This window comes from Xenia sp. Carnegie-2017, unplaced genomic scaffold (assembly GCF_021976095.1).
Source record: "Xenia sp. Carnegie-2017 unplaced genomic scaffold, XeniaSp_v1 HiC_scaffold_22, whole genome shotgun sequence".
NCBI lineage: Eukaryota > Metazoa > Cnidaria > Anthozoa > Malacalcyonacea > Xeniidae > Xenia > Xenia sp. Carnegie-2017.
This window is the reverse complement of record NW_025813485.1, coordinates 10,781,307-10,800,513: the sequence shown is the minus strand read 5'-3', so window position 1 is coordinate 10,800,513 and position 19,207 is coordinate 10,781,307. Positions and strand designations below refer to the sequence as shown.

The following is a 19,207-nucleotide window of genomic DNA, read 5'->3' as shown; positions in this document are numbered from 1 at the left end:
TCTAATTTGGAAGTAAGTTAATTAGCATGTCAAGATCGAGTTGCCGTTTCGCTTGACAGCGTGAATGTTTTCATTCGTGTGTTCTCTTGTCTTCCATCCTTCAAATGATTGACTTGTACAGGGTGCCCCCCAAACGTCAAACAATGGCCGTCATCTACTGCTGAAATTCAAATAGATGATAAATCTTAATTAAAGTGTCAAGCAAGCTGTCAACATTGTGCATACCACTGCGTCGCTCTTTGTCCTTTCGTATTGAAATTATAACAATAAGCGACAGCTATTGTTTGCGCTTTTTTGAGACACCCTGTAAAATTGTTAAAATAAAGAATCAATCGCAAGTTTCAAATTAAAGTTTTATTGATAATGGCAAAAATTTAAATGGTGCATCACAAGTGAAACTACGAAAAAATTAACATTAAATAACTAAACTAAGATTGTGCACAAGTTTGGGGAATAAAGTCATCCATGAAATACCATAAGCTTTACAGTAAACAATGGCAATAAACTGTTTTGACTGCAAAAATAACGACTATATCCCTTGTAAGTTGTGTGTGAATAAACCAGTAAATGAAGTTTTTCCTTGGTTACACTTAGATTAATCATATAAGGTTTTAACATTATATGTTGTTTTCATGCGTGCTCATTTCCCACGAGTAATCATTAAATTACATTGACTTATTCTATAATATTATTCGTTCTTACATAGTTGTAAAATAATAAACAAGTTTTTTTAAAATAGAAAGATGCTCGTAAATGTTTATTGCTTACATGGCAACGGACTTTCCTGTACGTTGTTCCATGTGAATCAGTATTTTCCTTCGTCGAGGAATCTTCGGGATCGTCTTTCCCTGCGGACGACTTGAACTTCGCCACCTTCCCCACCGCCAGACAAGGTTCGTGTGAACGTTGTGGATGAGTCATTTGGCAAAAATCCTTCAGAAATGCTATGGCTTAAAGAGCCTGGGGACAAAACGGCTTCGGTTGTTCTACTCTCTCTTTTGATCACTCTTGTTCTCACTTCACGATCGCCCCCGTCGACTAAGAACAAAGTGCTTTGTCAGGTTATCAATTAATGTTTAACTTGTATCTACCAGCAAAAACAAATCTCTTAAAGAAATCATCCAAATGTTATAAATGCCCTATTTGTGAAAGCCTATAATCCAATCGAACGCTTTTGCACTTATTCGAAAGTCGAAAAATTTTTGAGCAAATATCGGAAAATTTTATAATAAAGCTAAAGACGTTTACATGTACAAGATAAAAACAGTAAGCAATAGAATGATGAAAAAACTCGCTGAAGGTTTCACCTAGCTTCAAGAGTGTTCAATTTAATTGCAAACATTGTGTGTATAATGTAAACAAAAAATAACTTACCATGAAGCTCAGTGTGTTCCGGATCACTAAATCCTCTGGAGAAGACTCTTGTTGTTGTCGTCCTTTCGCTTGGTTTTTCATTGATGCTGAAATCCAGCGTAGAAACTTCGTGCGGTCTTCCAGTTACTATGGACTGAGATTCGGGACTCATTGCGTGTGTGATCTCGTAGGTAGTCCTCTCAATCTTTGGTTTTACATCAAGTGTGACTTCAGTCGTTTGCTTTTCTTTCTTTAAAACTTCTATATCCCACTTCAGGCTGGCGATCTCCTTTTCCAAGTTCACCACTTTTATGCGTAGTGATTTGATAGCTTGTTCACGTTCCTCTATAGCGTGATCGTGGAATTCCTTTTCGACGCGCAGGTCACGTAGCTCTTTCTCCAACTTTGTGATCAGATCTTGACGGTTGACAAGCTCGCGGTTTGCCTTCTCGAGTTGCTCTTCCAACAACATTCTGTCTTTAATCGCCTTTTGAAGATCAAGTTCCATTGTATTAATCTTCTGTCGAAGGGCATACATTTCTTGTGTCACAGTATCCATTCCACTTGAACTCTGTCGATAGACGATTTCGATTTCGCTCAACTTCTCCGTCACAATCTTAAGTTGATACTGAAGATTTTGTTTCTCATTACGAAGCGTCTCTTTCTCGCTTTCAATTTCATCGTATTTTTGTTTCAACTCGGAAATTTCCTCCGCTATGCGTGGATCGGTTCTCGTGGCTTTTTCGCGAATGATAATTAATTCTTGCTTGAGTCTTTCAATCTCGATCAAATACGTGTCAACATTGTTTTTCTTATTTGTCATATCTCGTTTCAAATGCTCATTTTCTTTCGTCAATTCGTTAACTTGCTTTTTCAGAATCTTGTTTTGATTATCACGATCTGCAAGATCGCGACGGTAGATCTCGGTCGTTTGATGTATTTGCGAAATCTGTTTTGAGAAATCGGAGTTTTGATTGTCGTGCTCATTTTGCAGATCGCTCAAACGTCGTTGCAAGTTATCTCGGTCACGATTAGCTTCGTTCAATAGATCCTCTAATTTTCTACATCGGCTCTTCAGTGTTGTAAACTGGCTTTCCAAATCATTTCTGCCATCTTGAGATTGTCTGTCTTTGCTGTCAAGCTCGTCCAATTTCTCCTTTAAGCTGCTAATCTCGTTTTCTTGATCTCTAATTTTTTCTTCGGCGTCTTCCAAATTGGCTTCCAATTCTGACGTTTTCTTTTCACCAAGAACAACTTCTTCTTTCAATGACTTTATTTTTTCATTGTTTGCTATACATGCATCCTCAAACTCCTGGATGTTGTCTTTTGCATTTTTCAATTCATATTCCATGGAAGCTGCTTTCTTGTGAGCATCTAGTACATCCTTTTGCAAATCGTTTTCGTGTTCTTGACTTCGTTTCAAAGCTTCTTCGAGGCTTTTCATTTTCTGGGTGGAAACTTGAGAACCTTTCCGATTGTCAGATAATTGTGTGATGTGTAATTCGTATTGTGCTTGAATCTTAACAAGCTCCTTCTGTGTTTCCTCTACGTCTTTCTTTAACGAAACATTCTCCATGCGCAACCTTTGGCTCTCTTCTTCAACGTCAACTAACTTCTTGATTGCATCTTCAAGATCACGCTTCAGCTTGCCGGTACTTGATGCCAGTTCTTGTTTTTCTCTGTTCAGATCGGAGACGTTCCTCTGAAAGACAAGGATCTGTTCATCCATTGTTGTCTTTTCTTCATTTAGGTTGTCATGAGCGTCTTGCAGATTCACTAACTTCTTTTTCAGGTCAGATGCTTCGTTTTGAAGACGGTCTTTTTCTGGACGAAGGAAATCAAGCTCTGCCGAGCTTGGTTCGCTGAACAAATCGTCACCAGGAGTTGATTCTACCATCACTTCTTGCTGTGGTTTTAATTGCTCGTTTTTGTCCATCTCTTGGATCTGGATTTGGAAAGCAGTCAGATCACGCTTCAACTTTTCGTTCTCATCTCGTAGCATTTCGTTATTATGTTGCAGCTCAGCAATTTGCATTTTCAGTTTTTGAAGTTGATTGATGATGTCTCGTTTTTCGTTTTGGATCTTTGCGTTATCCTCCTTTGTATCGTTTAGTTGCTTTCTTAGTATCTGGTTGTCCCCATCAAGGTGTTCGTTATCAGTCTGCAATCGACTTATGATGTACTTCATTTCGGCAACATCACGTTTACATTCATCTGTAGAGGACTGTAAATTCAGAAGCTTCTTTTGCAATCGGGCATTTTCATTCTTCAAGTTTTCATTTCGTAGCTTGTTATCGCCTAAAATACCTTTCAGCTGAGAAACTTGCTTAACTTCCGTTTGCACGTTTTCTTCCAGCTCGAGGATCTTGGCTCTTGCTGCCTGAAGGCTTCGCTGTTGATCTGTTTTGGTTTTAGAGAGATTTTCGTTAACAGTCTCAAGGTTTGCAATTGCTTTCTGTGAATTCAAGAGGTCTTTTTGTTTCTTCTCTACGGTATCTTGCAACGCATTGGTAGAGCTCTCAAGTTGGGCTATTTTCTGATTTGCATCAATCACATCACTGTTCAGCTCTTTTATCTTTCCATCGTAAGCTGCATTAAACGCTTCAAGTCGATTATTTTTGTTCTTTGCAGTGTTTAAGTCTTGTTCAAGCTTTGCAATCTTCTTTTGCCACACAAGAACATCTTCCCTGGCAACTTTGTTGCTATTTTGCAAATCGGCTAATTGTCTTTCAAGTTCAGCAATCCTTTTGGTTTTCCATTGATTATCGTAATCGATACCATCTATTTTGCGGTTTAGATCAGCCACGATGGTTTCCAATTTCATGTTCTTTTTTCTCAGGTTTGCGAGATCGCGTTGAGCATCATCGTGATCACGTTTGATGTTATCAAAACTGCTCTGAAGCTCGTAGATCTTCGTCATTCTGTCTTTTCCAGAATCAACTTGATCAGGAGGAGGGGAATTCTGGACGCTTTCGTTCTCTCTCTTGATAACATTCATATCATTTGCCATTTTGTTCTTCTCATTGTGAACGAACTCGAGCTGAATTTTCAATTCTGAGTTGCTCTTTTTCATTTTATCCCATAATTCCTTGTAACGATCTCTCTCTGCTTCTAAAACTTCAATTCGAGACTTCAAAGTTGCAACTTGTTGAGTGAAGCTTAAAACTTCGAGGTTCAATCGTTCAATTTCTTTTTTGCTATCAAAGTAGGACTTTTTATAATCTTCAGCGGACGCTTTTGCTACGCCGAGCTCGTTCTTCATTGCATTATACTCCTGTTCGAGACTTTTGAACTTAAATTGAAGATCAGCAATATTGTTGTCCTTTTCATGGATCTTGTCTGTCAACGCAGTTGCTTCTTGTAGAGCTTTCTCGTATTTATCGTGACATGAATTCAATCGAACTTTTAGCGAACTTATTTCATTTTCGAAAGCATGAACCTGGTTTCTTAGCCAGTCAACGTCATTCTGTCGATCGCCAAGATCTTTTTTGTAAGTATCAACATTCGATCGATGTTCAGCAACTTGACTTTCCAAATTTGCGTGCGATTCTTTTATTAGGAAAATTTGAGCCTTGGCTTCATCCAGCTCCCCTCGAAGAATAGCTTTCTCTTTCATTGCTTTTTGCAATTCGTTTTGAAGGTTGGCTTGCTTGCGTTGTCCTTCAATAATATCGTCATTCAAATCATTGTTTTCTTGCGCTAAAGTTTTCATCCTTAGATCGACATCAGAAAATTGTTTCTTCATATTGAACAACTGAGCTTCGAGATCATCTCGTTTCTTTTGAGCACCATCGAGATTGGCCTGCATCAGGTTTAGATCTTCGCGAAGAAGGTGCACTTGTTTTTCGAGCTCTTTTTTCTCATCTTTCAGATTTTTGATTATACCATCTTTACCGGCTTTTCCTTGTTGGTCCAACTGCATCTGCAGTTCTTGAAGTCGACGCTCTGAGTTAAGTAGATTTTGCTCATTAATCCTGTCTTTGGTAATAACATCCTCGTGCTGTTCTTCCAACATGTTTTTGGTCTGTTGCATTTTGTTCAGCTGCATTCTGAGACTGGCATTCTCTCGCTTGATATCCGAATACTGCTTACCAAGAGCAAAGAGTTCGGCTTTTGACGACGCAAATTCGTCATTTAGGGGCTTGTACTCACGTTGTGCATCGTACAGCTGTTGCTCTATCTCCTCTTTTCTTGCGACAAGCTGCTCGTAAATAGATTCCAGTTTGACGATGTATGCATTCAATTCCATAAATTTAGCCTGAGAATCTTTTTCCCTATCTTGGCTTTCAGCGAGATCACTTTTCAGTTCGTCAATCTTTCTTTTTAAGATGGTCGAATCTTCGGCAGGATCTTTTTCATCCCACATTTCTGGAGCACTCTCTACAATTTGCACGTCAGTGCTGGTCACTATGATCTCGTTTTGTAGGTTCTTTTCAGCTGCATCATTCAAATTAGCATTAAGCTTCTTTAACTGTTCCTTAAGTTCTCCATTTTCTTTTTCTACGTAAATGTTGGACTCAGTAAGTATGCTAATTTTGTGTTCTTTCTCGTCGTCATTGGCTTTAAGGCAGTCAAATGAAGATTGGACTTGAGCCAGCTCTTTTTCGCATTTGTTAAATTCGTTCCAATGGCGTCCTGCAGTCTCCTTCAATTCCTCAATCTTTTGATACAAATTTCCCTTCTCTTGTGTCAACCGGTCGATTTGATGCTCCAGGCCAGTTATCTGTGCAAGACAATCCTTGACGTCCTTCTGTAAACGATCTTTATCGCTCAGGGCTTTGTGTATATTTTTTTCGGAATCTGCTATCTGTAACCAAATGTCTCAGTTTGTTAATTTTTAAAGCATTAAACTTTGCAAGTTTCGCTATTACTAATTTAAAATTGATTTTTAACAATGGATATTAAAAATCACTAGTGGTTATCTTTAAAGTTCCAACTTTTTATGAAAGAATGAAAGAAAACAAATCGATGTTTGTTAGAACATTATCTCATTCAACAGTCATTAGACATTTTGCATTTTGAAAAAAAGACACGTAATATACGCACATAGTATTTTCCAATACCTAAATGATCTTTTGCATGTGATATATATAAATAAAATATTGGAAACTCGGTCAAGTTCGGAAAATAAACCAATTAACAGAAGGAATTGTTTAATTTCCCTTTAATAGAACACTTTCCCATCTCAAAAACTCAAGAGGCGAAGCGTGTATAATACATGAAAAAGAACGTGCTTGAAAATTCATTTGATTTTACAACAGCATATTGCGTTTCAACACAAACTCACTTTATAAATAATTTGGCGTTGTTAATAATCAGTTTTCAAATTTCTAGTCTTTTTAAATTTTCTATACACTTATGCAAGCTCCGACAAAGATCATTAATGTCAGACGACCAATTTCTTTACTAACCTTATCTTTGAGGTCTAGAATTTCTTGCTGCAATCGTCCTTGATCAGTCTTTAGGCACGTTTTCTCGTCTTGCACCTGCTTAAGAGACACTTTGACTGCATCCAGATGTTTCTCCAGACTTTTATTGTCCTTTAAGAGATTCTGCAAATCGTCTTCTTTCTCCAGGAGATCTTTCTGAGCAACATCATGCAGCATTTTCATCTCAATCAGTTTCTGTTCGACCTTCAAAATCTCAGCTCTCTGAGAAGCAACTCGTGTATTTGACTCGTCCAACTGATGCTGAAGTGAGTTCTTTTCTCTTGTTTCGTACTCGTTCTTAACTTCCAAGTCAGATATCTTGTCCGATGCATCGTTGTAATCTTTCTTCACCAGTTGGAAATCAGCATTACACTTGTCAAAACGATTCTGCAAGTCGTTAACACGCTTTTGAAGCATCCTATTCTCCTGGGTCAATTCAGTGATATTTTGTTGTGCCCTTTTGTAATCACCTTCCAGCTTACCGAATCTGTTTTTACTGACTTGAATTTCTGAACGGAGGCCGTTCTCGCGTTCGAGGGTAATGCCTTGTTGGACACTTTCAACTTCTGATACGCGTTGTACAGTGATGCTGGAACTTATTGGAATAACTTCCTTTTTCATCTTGTTGCAGCTCATCACTAGAGAATTGATCTTCAAAGTCTTTTCTCGAACTTGCTCCTCGTATTTCCGATTGACATCTTGAACATTTTGGTACAACACTCTTAATGAATCCAGGTCTTTCTTGGCTTTTATAAGATCAGTTTCAATTTGTGTTTTGCTCTTTCTCAGCTTGTCAATCAAGGCGTCTTTGGTTTTGATTTCCTTTTCATACTGTTCACTCTGACGTTCTAAAGCACGGACACGATTTCGAAGGTGGGCGATGTCATCTCGATCCTTCTTTGCATTTTTTTGTGCAGTGGCTAGCTCATTTTTGTAGTGGTCATGGTCTTTACGGGCGTTTTCTAGCTGTGCCTGAGATGTGGTGAACTGGAAAGTTTTTGTGTTCAATTGATTTTCTAAACTATCTTGGACTTCACGAAGTTTTTGAATTTGTTTTTTCATATCTTGTGTTTGATCTTGAAGCTGTTGCATGCGTTTACCGTCTTCCTTTAATTCCGTTGTCAAGACATCGTTTGTCGATTTGAGATTTTCAACGTCATGTTTTATAGCGTCTAATTCGTTTTGCTTATTTGTTGCATCAAGAGTGACGTTTGCAAGATTTCGTTCCTTCTTTTCAAGCGAGCTGCTTATTGAGTCATTTTTCATCTTCAGTTCGGACAAATTACTTTCAAGACTCATTATGTCCTCCTTACATTTCGCAAAGTTGCTGTTTGAGTCGTCCAATTGACGTTGCAACTTAACTTTTTGCTTTTGTAGGGAATTCAGCTGCGAGTCCAGTTTAGATACTCGCCCACGAGCCTCGTTAAGATCTTCTTCGGTTTTTTCAAGTTTCTGGTTAGCAGTGTCCGCTTCCTTTTCCAAGTCATCCGCTTTCGCTTCGGCTAATGTCGCTCTCTCGGATTCAACAGCCTTTTCTTCAGTCAAATGATCATTTTCATCTTGCAATTGATGGATTTTATCTTTAGCACTTTTCAATTCTTCTTGAAGATCGTGTATGTCACGTTTTGCAGCGACGCATTCATTCTTCAAATGATTCATTTTTTCTTTAAGATTATCAACCTCGTCTTGCAGTTCCTTATTTCTTGCCAACTCGTCGTCGAGATCTTGCTGTGATGGACCATCGAAAAAATCACCCATGCTAGACTCTACAACATTTGAAGTTTGAACTGTGATATTCTGCTCGATGTCGATTTGTTCTTTTTGCTTGATGACGTCATGCAAGTTTTTGATCTCATCATCACGATTTTTGAGTTCGAACACCAACTTGTTTTTCTCATCTTCTGTGATTTCAAATGAATTCTTGTAGTGATCCAAGTCGCTCTTTATTTCGTCAAGCTCGTTTTCTTGTAGTACAGTCTTTTCACGAAGCATTATGATCAAATTTTCGTTGTCGTTTGACTTGGTCATGTGATCGTTCAATGACGATTGTACATCACTTAGTTTATGTTTAAGTACAATGGATTCATCACTGGCCTTCTTGTAATTATTTTGAAGATCGCTGTGTCGTAATTCGAGCTCAATTCTTTCTTTGTTTACTTCGTCCAGCTCACGGTCTATTTTATCTAATTTCTGCTTGAAAACAAGCACCTGGCTCTTGTAGTCATTCACCTCATACTGGCTGATGCTTAATGAAGTCTGAAGCTCCGAGATCTTTTTTGTTAGTTCTTGTACAATTTCGGTCAAATCTTCTTTTTCTTTTTGTAGTATATTGTAATCTGTCTGGAATTCTTTGCATTTGAATTCTGCTTCTAGTGCTCTTTCTTGAAAACCTTCATTTTCTTCTCCGAGAAGCTCGCATTTTGACTGTAGATTTCCTACTTCTTCATACAACGGTTCTAGCTTTGATTCCAACGTTGCAATTCGCTTTTTCAGATCGGCAATGGTGTTGTTCTTGCTTTCAAGTTGATTTTTATGCCATTGCAAACTTTTGTTGTTTTCATTGCACGTTGTTTTCATGACATTATGATCAGCCATTATTTTAGCATTCTTAGCTTTAGCATCACTTAGATGACCATTCAGCTGTGCTTTTTCACGTTGTGCGGTATTATGCTGAGATTCCAGTCTACCAATTTGCATTTTGGATTTCGACACTTCGTTGTCTAGGTTGTCTCTTTCCTCAATTGTGTTTTGAAGCTGTTGCCTCAATTCAGAAATGTATTTTTCACATCGTGCTAAGCGTTGTTTGTAATCATCGCGGTCACGAACTCCATCTTGACATGTAGTCGCCAGCTGATCGACCTGCTCGTTTGCTGAAGCTAAATCATCTAGTGCCTTCCCCATGTCAGCTTTCGTCTTAGCAAGGTTTTCTTCAAGTTTCTGATGCTTTCTGCTCATGGACATTAGATTGCCTTCAGATTCAGTAACACGAGCTTTAAGCTTGGGAATTTGAGCTTCGTGAGTCTTAAGTCTATCTTGCGTCTTTTCGTAAGCGTCTTCAAGGTTCGTTAACTTATTTAATGTTATGTTGAAGTCCTTCTGTAGGTCACTTTTATCAGTTTGTGTTTTTTCCAGGGATTTTTCGAGAGAGTCGATATCATTCTCAGCACGCTGCAAGTCTCGCTGAAACCCATCGCGATCTTTCGTTATTACCTGATTTGTGATTTGCGCTTGAGCAAGATCTTTCTTTAATTTTTCGATTTTGTTGCTCAAATCGTCGTTATCTGACGCTAGGCGCTCAATCTGTGACGCTTTTGCTCCGGCTTCTTCTTTTAAAGAATCAGCCAACTTTTGTTTGTCTAACACTTCCTTTTGATATTGAGCGTTGTTATCCTTGGTTTTCTTCAATTGGTCTTTTAATTCATCCAATTGTTGTTTCATGGCATCGCGTTGTTTACCAAGATTTTGCAGCAGGGTTTCGCACTTCGACATTTGCATTCGGCTTGATTTTTCGCACATTTGCAGATCACGTTTGGCTTTATCGTGATCACCTTTGAGCTGATTGTATTCAGTTTGAAGCTCCTTTAACTCGTTTAATAATCCATCTTTCTCTTTGTTGGCAAGTTCAGCGCTCGCTTGCCAGTCTGATATCTCATTGTTGTAACTAAACAGATCATCGTCCACTCCTGACTCGACATTATCGGTCTTAGTGACGGTGATCATGTCTTTTGAAGCAAGTTCCATTCGCAGACGATCAATTTCTTTCTGTAATGCATTCTTCTCAGACTTTAGTTTGTCAACGAGTGTATTCCTGCTCTTCAATTGCTTGTTTAGACCGTCATTTTCGAATTGCTTTTCTGTGAGATTTCTCTGAGACTGAATTAAATCGTCCTGAAGGCGCTTAGCATCCCATCTCGTGGTCTTTAGCTGGTCTTGGAGCGCAGTTTTTTGACGTAATAAATTCTCTATTTCTTGACCAAGTTTATTTACCTAAGTCCAATTAAAACAATACTTGTTTAAGTGCTAAAAAGTTTGCAATATTAGTTTAAAGTTCTTATAAGAAGTGAATTCTTTTCATCCATATTTTGTAACTCAGTCAATGGACACACTCTCAGATTTTCTTTTACAACTTATTTTAATGTACTTGACTAAATCTACAGTTTTACAAAAGACATGTGCAAACTTTTCCTTCGGTTATGATGTCATACACATCGTCGACATGGCTTTATTTAGTTAATAGAGGAACATAACCTCCCAGAGGACGTGTGATGGACTATAAATTCTATGACTTTACTCCATTATTCAACACGTCAAATGAATTGCGCATAAAACAAACGCACCAAGGGCTTATATCATTTGCAAACATGCAGCAGGCTGGAAGCTTTATAATAACTATACGCAAGAGGTCGTGTAAAGAGCCTCCTAACTCATCATATTTGAAATAATATTTATGTCCAAAAGCGTCAACAGTTTTCATTTAACGTCGTGGCTATCTATTGGCTATTAAATGACTTTGCAAACATTCGAGGATCTTAAAGCGATTGATTGTTAGTATTTTGTGCAAGTTGGTTTGTACATATTCATTTCCAAAATGTTTCACGACAGATATCTCTGAAAAACTGGGAGGCTCTTTGCTTCAAAACCCCATGGTAAATATTTCAAAACTTGTTTTGTAATCTATTAGTCCGACGATGTCTTTGGAAAAGAAAGGAATTACTACCGACTCGGTTTCAAACTCTTGTTTATTTAATATTAAGAGAACAAGACGCCAATCCGCATGCTTTACTCCTGCTTTTAAAATTTCATATCATTATCATTACTCCTTTTTTTCAAAATCTATTGTTCTCAGAGTGAACAAAAACATTTAACATTGGTGCTTCCAGGTGCTAAATGGCGCACTTTGAATTGCTCAGAAACATTTTTGCCGGTCCATTATTTTATTGGAATCAACCACTGTGCAAAACCCGTAATTTTACAATTAAATGTAAATAAACTTCGTAATGCAAACAGCAAAACGCAAAATAAACGAAACAAAAAAACATTTGCAAATGTTTATCGAAGGAAAAACACTTTGAAAACAATTTAAATATCCAGACGATACAATTTGAAACGATTTTTTTATGGACCAAAACTAGAAAAGTGAAAGCCGGCTGGTAAAAAACAGCAAAGACGAGAAAGAAAGCAGCTTCGTTTCAGGTCAAATAATGCCATATAATAATTATTTTAATAACCTCACTTTCTCGGTCTTTACTGAGAAATATCCGACTTCTGTCTTTTTGTACAAACCACGCCCTACGGGCTCAGTCTGTACAAAAAACCTCAGTCCGATATTTCTCCGTAAAGGCATCGCACTCGTTTATTAAAGAGCATATAAACCTAGTAGGATTTTGTATGGTTTGAAAGAGCAGTTCTTGAAAACTATAAACTTGAAAAACGAATGAATTGAGATCAAAGCTTTCTTCGCAATCGCAGTTTTAAAGTGCAGATTTTCACTACATTCTTTTCCCAATGGGATCTGGTATCCAGTACATTTTGTGACGTCATGTAAGGAACACAGTTGTGTACGCTCTAATCAAAACAAGTTATTTGCTTTTTAAAATAATCAATATTGTTGCCGATATTTCGTTTATTGCTTCGTTTTTTTTTAAATGTCCTCATCTGTGTCGGAATTATCATCTTCAGATTCATCAGAAAATGAAAATTATGATATAGAGATGGAGGACAGAGTTTTAGCGGTGTCTGTCCTTGCAAATTGGTATATCACGTTGCAAATACATGGGCATTTAGCATAATGTACAATAGTAACGTAAATAGCTTGTTAAATCACTAAAATGTTCAGACCGGTTCAGACCAGAGCCCTCTTTTGGAAGAGTTGGGACATGTATTGTTCTCTGGTTTGCAAACGTTGGTAAGGCAATATTGGTCACATGATCAATTTCCGCCATTTTCTTTCCTAATTTTGAAATTTGAACTAGTGTTTGTATGGCGATAAAAACAAGTTTGTTTGTCTGTTAAGGAAATATTTTGATTTTCTGCGGATATAGCTTCAACAATTGATTATTTGATAGCTAAAACGCGTAACTACATGTTAGCAGAATCAAGGAATATGGAAAGAAGAAAGAAATGGCTTTACGATGGATTGGATTGCACGTAGTGACCATTGTGTCAAACTGCTCTTAACTAAAGGTTAATTTACGAAGATTGTCTTCCAGTCAAAAATCATTGGAAAAGTTTGCCCTTATGCTAACGATTCAATAGTATTCTACAGTAAAAGCCTGTGCTACATAGAAAGATTATAAATTATCATTGTGTTCTGAAATATGACTCCAATTTACAAGCTCTTAACCACTCCAACAAACAATTATGGCTAATCCAATATGCTAAAATAATATACTTTTGAATTTTGTATTTTATACGTTTAAGTCATAATTTGAAAGTACAGTATAAGTATTTAAAAATAAAATATTTACAGAAACAGCTGAGAGAAATGGTGAAATGCATTACTTGGAATGAAATATACATTGCTGTCTGTACTTTAAACCAGAGCATGTTCAATTGGCTTATCAATAATTTTGTCTGGTCTTTAAATAATCAATGATTTGGTGTGGTCTTTGGTCTTTATGATTTGGAAAAACATGCAGAAGTTATGTCATTACTCAACTTATTAATCTTTTAAGATAGATTAAAAATTGAATCAGACTCACATGCAATATCAAAGTCTGTACAAACAGTAACATTTGTAGCAAACAAGACTGTTCTTCAACAACAGAATTGTTTCATAATGCACAAGCAATAATTTCCTTTTCAACAAATGCCTCACCAAATAGAAGCCTGCACCATTCTGCATTAGAATTCAACTTTAACTATAATCACAGTTTCACAAACAATAAAGAAGTCAACAATTTCACATTAGATTAATAGAATATTAAAGAGCTACTGCATCTAACAAATATTGTAAGTCTAAAATTTTCCAGTAAAAAACTTTTGGAATCAGCCTGCATTAAACTTTCATGCCTGCATCACATTGCAAAAGATGTACTACCTGAGCAATATTTCATGACTACAGAGCTTCAAAACAAAACTTCGTCAAACTATGGATAACACTGATTCAATGGCAGGCACAGGCAAAAATCAAAATAAATTATAGCAGCTCAAGGGTAAATTCAAAATACTTTTTAGTTTTAGATTAAGATTATTAGGGATGAATTTCTAAAGAATGTATTTTTTTCAGTTGAGTTGCCTCTACGGTTTCGAAATGTAAATGTAATCAAAAATGAGCCGCAGTGATTTATTTCGACTTACCTTATACCTGCCAAAGCATTGATTCAGATCTGAACGTATGTGTAGTAACGTGTTTTCCCGGCAAAGAATATGCCGCCGAAATGTCAAGTATTTTCTTTATCGCTAGCAAATTATAGGCAATGAAAACAAATATCTTGGTGCTGATGGTGAAAACCTGCCAGAACATACGTTCACATGCGTAAAAACGCCTAGCAGTGGGTCGCGATTACTTTCAAAGCACGAACTAGTCAACTGCGAATGTAGCTCAAACCATAAAATTTAGTTTGGTTTGCAGTAATTATTGACAAAAAAGCCAAAAGCTTGATTTCCTGGCTTATATCATGTCAAAGTCATATGAACACGGTATGACTCTTTGTACAACTACAGCTTGACTATTTATTTCGAGCGTGTCGATGGTTTTTTTTTGTTTTTTTTTTCTTGTTTTACGTACCAGAAATACTTCTTTACCGTAGACGGTCTAATTCAGAAATCAACAATATCAAACAAGTTACACTTTATTCCAAAGCCATCATCAGAGAGATTATACATAATATAAATGGATTTATATTATGTATAAACAAGTTACACGTTAAAGAAAACTTCGCTATAATTGAAACATCGCCAAAGATGAAATTTAGATGTTGAAAAAAGGGTTTATTTGCGATTAAACTAATATACCCTAAAAATATTATTTGAGAATAACCAATGGCATAGCCAGCCGATCTTTTGCTCGAGACAAATTACTATTCATGTCTTCTAAAAATCTATTTCATTCATTGTTTTCCCAGTGACTCAACACAAAAAATATTTGCATTTCAGGAGTAAAAGTTAATTATCGCTAAAGATAATCAGCAGACTTTGTTTATATTTTACGGATACTGAAGCGCACGTAGATGCCTGAATATTCAATTAAAATCTGGTTTATATACACTAGAGTGTTGTTATATTATAATGACATCGAATAAAGTTTATGGACTGCAAAAGTTTTACACTTTTTATATTGTATTGTTCTAAAGTATTGTTTAAAAGCATTATTCAAGAGTAGCTACCAATATTTAACATTTGCATCTCTTAAAACGACACTCTGCACAATGCCTTAAAATATGTCATTATTTTGTTTTACAATGCTTACATTTTCTGTTCTCGTTCTACTTCACTACGTGTAGACAAACCAACGTAATGATAACGAAAATTGAGATAAACACTCTCGTCGGCTGTTGAAATCGATATAAAATGCGATTAGCAAATCTGAAAAGGTTTGGCGTTGTGAAACTTTTAAAAATGCTTTGCAATCAGCATCAATTTCATAATTTTGTTTTGGAACATGGCTTATACGCGGACCCATTTAATATAAATAGTTTTCATTTGTATTGTACACTAAGCCCGTGAAAATTGCTATTAGCTGGAATGGGTTTTTAATTAATCCAGAAATTCATGGTGTTTAAAATCCCTTATCAACTGAACATAAAGCCAACAAACTGTGTTCAACTGCTTTCGAATCCCATATCTCCCTTGGTTTGAGGCAATTGTATTCGTCAACATCCATTCATTCAGTTGCAAAGGCGGCCCAAACGCATCAGCAATTACTAGTCTTTCTGCTATTTTAAATATATTTGTCATCTTGTCTCTGGCAAGCGAATTTACAGTTTATTTTAGAGAAGCTTTTGATCCGTTGGCATGTCAACATGTACTTAAACGACAAAAGTTATTGCAAAAATGATTAATTGGCGTTTACTCAGTTTAAATGACCAGCACTCCATTCCATAGAACATTTGAAAGGTTTTTCAAAAATTTCCATACGCAGCTTATCAAATGTGCTTACATAGTTTTAGTATACGCGCAGAGGTAGGCTATGTTTAACTATGGTAATAATAGGGTATGATTAGTTCTGTTAAGTTTGTTTTCACCACACAAATTATAGAAGCGGTCGAAATGACAATTTTAGGAAAAGAGCTTAATTTCTTTCGGCTAAATGAGCATTTACTTTCGCAGCAAACAAGAACAACATTTCAGACTAAGTTAGCTTCCTACTTCATTAAAATGTCATTGCCATGAAAAGTTTCTTACGCATATGATCTTTCAACACAACAATTAAGATGAAGAAACAATAAAGAGCTTCGTAATAACATACCTCTCCTCGGTGATTCTCCTTTAAGCTGTCGATTTCGAAGCGAAATCGTCTCCAGTAAGTTTCGAGGTCCAAAATAGTTTCTTTAGCATCATCAATTTGCCGAGCAGTTAGATCTGTGAAGTCGGATCCGACAAAAACGGTTTTGCTAGTTTTCCGACGCTTGTCCTCCACATTAATGGTATCCTCGGCCATTCCGAATGCAAAACCGTTCTATCCGTACTGAAGTTGTCAAAGCGAAAGAGATATATTGCTTCCTACGATATTTCTTGCCTTTATTGATGGGTGTTCACTCTTCAGCAAAGTCTGTTTTTGTTGGGTTCTGTACACAAGGTTTTATCACCTCTCAATTGGAAGTGAGTCAAATAACGTTGCAGGAGCCAATTGCGTTCAAGCATGCGACATTAATCCTCATACCATCTTAATGCATTGTTATAATTGGACGCCAAGGGAACTTTAAAAACGTACATATTTTTGCAGCTATTGTAATTTTTAGGTTTGATATGCCAAGTGCTACAGTTTCAATCATTGAAAATTAGCGGCTGTTTTTGACATGTGATTTTCAGTCAGAATCAGAAAGTTTGCTTGGCTTTTCAAAAATTATACTTTAAACGATTGTCATTTTTCAATTGCTTCTAAATTGCCGATTTCCTGATTAACTTCGTAAGAGTGGAGCTCTCCACACGAACAAGCAACTGACTGTTACTTGGGTTATCATTAACAATTTATCAGACAAATATGCATGATGAAGTTTATGGTAGTAAACTATGCAAGAGAGAACTTGTTCAATGTCGAAATGTGTAATAATGATGACACACTACACAATGTGAAGAACGTTCAGACGACATCAATGCATCGAAATACGTAGTCGAATCACTTCATTCTTATTTTCTTTGCAGTTTTCTCTGTTCCTAATGAATTTAGCCATTTGTTCCTCAAAACAACTTTTGATTGACATTTTTTTTTATTCTTGACTTGCAACCTTTCTCTTAAGATTTGCGAAACAATGTTGCTCGCCCACGCCGGCTGGTGCCAACAATAACTCTGATGAAATATTCTTTTGTATCAGATCACCAACATGGCTGAATTGCAAGTTAAGAATACGGCGTTGTAAGATCTGTTCAATTCTTAGCTCTACTAGCGCAACCCATCCATTTCCCAAGACGCTTTATAAGAAATGAAATAGCAATGAGCAACAATTTTGGCAGCACTCGAATAGTTATTTGAAAACCCGAAAAACACACGTCCTTTGCATACTAAGTATTGACAATACACAGCCCGACGTATAGGTAATCCCAGGACGGCTTAATTTTATAGCAACTTGACGGCACTCATTGCTATGCTAATACATTGTACACCGACTTTACAATTAAGCTGGCAAAAGTTCAAAAATACAAGTATTAGTTTAGCAAAGCGACCACAGAATTTCCGCTACGCATGCATGCGTGGATTCCAGCAAAATACTTTCACAATATAAATATGGTCATGTTTAAAGCAAGCGTTTGCTGAAATTTTTACCAAGAGTAAAAAGATAAGGTACCAAGCTTTTGTAGTGCAAAACGATATATTTGTAACAACATCTATATTTTCTCTTGCGATCTGATCTTGCTGAAGTATATCTTGCTGGAAGGTGTGTCTGCTTAGAATTTGAACCAGAAAAGGGGAGGACACGAACATCAAAGATTCCGACACTGAAATTAGTTTCTAAGCTATTCTTTTCAATTAATTATATTAACGAATAAATTACTTACACCGTTTATGTACAACACAATTCAATTCTCATAGGTGCAATAACGCTCAAGAATCATTTGTACATGGGGGAAATTTTTCGGGACACTCTGCACAAGTAGAACTGTTAGAATGTTGTGTAAGAAATGATTTTATTAGAAAAAATAATATTTTAGTCCCCATTCTTCTATATGTGCCAGTCTTCTTACTTGGTTTACTGTATATTAATGGAGAACATTCCAGGATAAAAGAGCGCTCAATATCCTATGTATTAGAAAAGCGTAAGACAAAATAAAATAAAATCGACAAGTTTTGCTGTCACTACTCAGAGTCGTCCTATGGCGTGAAACCCTAGGGCACAGTGCGCAGTGTGAGCACTCTCGGACTGTTTAGAGAGTCTCATAAAGAGACGTTCACCGCTTTTGCTTTATGCAAAGCTCACCTTTATAGGTTTGAGCGCTTTTGTGACTCTTCATAACAATCCATACAACGTGTAGCCGTACATTCTGTGTGCCAAGTGCAGGAGTCACCATTTTACTATGGTGATAGCCGGGAGGGCACATTGTTATACATTTTGTATATATATATATATATAATAGGATTTTGTGATAAAAACTATCGCAAACAAAATCGCACGGATAGAGTGCTCAATGCCACGGCAGAGCGGTATAATTGAAAATACAATAAACCACGATTTACTTCATAGGAATTTATTCCCTACAGAACTGTTTCGTATGGCAGTTGTTTAACTTGCCACACTCGTCAGGAGAACGAGTGTAGCCGTACATTCTCCTGACGAGTGTGGCAAGTTAAACAACTGCCATACGAAACAGTTCTGTAGGGAATAAATTCCTATGAAGTAATTCGTGGTTTATTTTATTTTCAATTATATATATATATATATGATAATGATAAGGATTCTCTGGATTTTATTTTGAAATTTTTATTAAGCTTTCAACTCGGTGCTTCGAGTTCGAGCCTTCGTCAGAATGTAAGAATATATTATTTACAAAGATTTTGTAGGCGTTTGGAGCGTCTGAGTGGTTGGTTAGTAGTTGAGTTGATATTATTGGATGGTATAAGATGCGTTGTCATGGTTTCGGGTGTATGGATTGCGTTAATGAAATTGAGTGTTGTATTTTAGTCGTTGTGTTATTAGTTTGTTGTTTTGGTTTTGTCTTTAGTTGTGAATAGATGATGGGGGTGTCAATATGTCTGTTTATTGTGTTGTTGTCTTTGCTGTACCATGCCTCTTTGAATTCTCGTGTGTATTTTGTCTGTGCGCGTCCAA

At 36.7% G+C, this 19,207-nt stretch overlaps 1 protein-coding gene across 1 annotated transcript; it reads right to left on the bottom strand.

Annotated features, from left to right (window-relative positions):
* Window positions 1–339: 339 nt before the first annotated feature.
* LOC124447295 (cytadherence high molecular weight protein 2-like) lies at window positions 340–16,518 on the bottom strand. The gene is made up of 4 exons (XM_046998200.1): window positions 16,192–16,518; window positions 6,765–10,769; window positions 1,375–6,160; window positions 340–1,038 (listed from the first exon to the last, which is right to left on the bottom strand). The coding sequence occupies exons 1-4, from the start codon at window positions 16,381–16,383 to the stop codon at window positions 806–808; spliced, it is 9,216 nt and encodes a 3,071-aa protein (XP_046854156.1). The 5' UTR covers window positions 16,384–16,518; the 3' UTR covers window positions 340–805.
* Window positions 16,519–19,207: the final 2,689 nt, after the last annotated feature.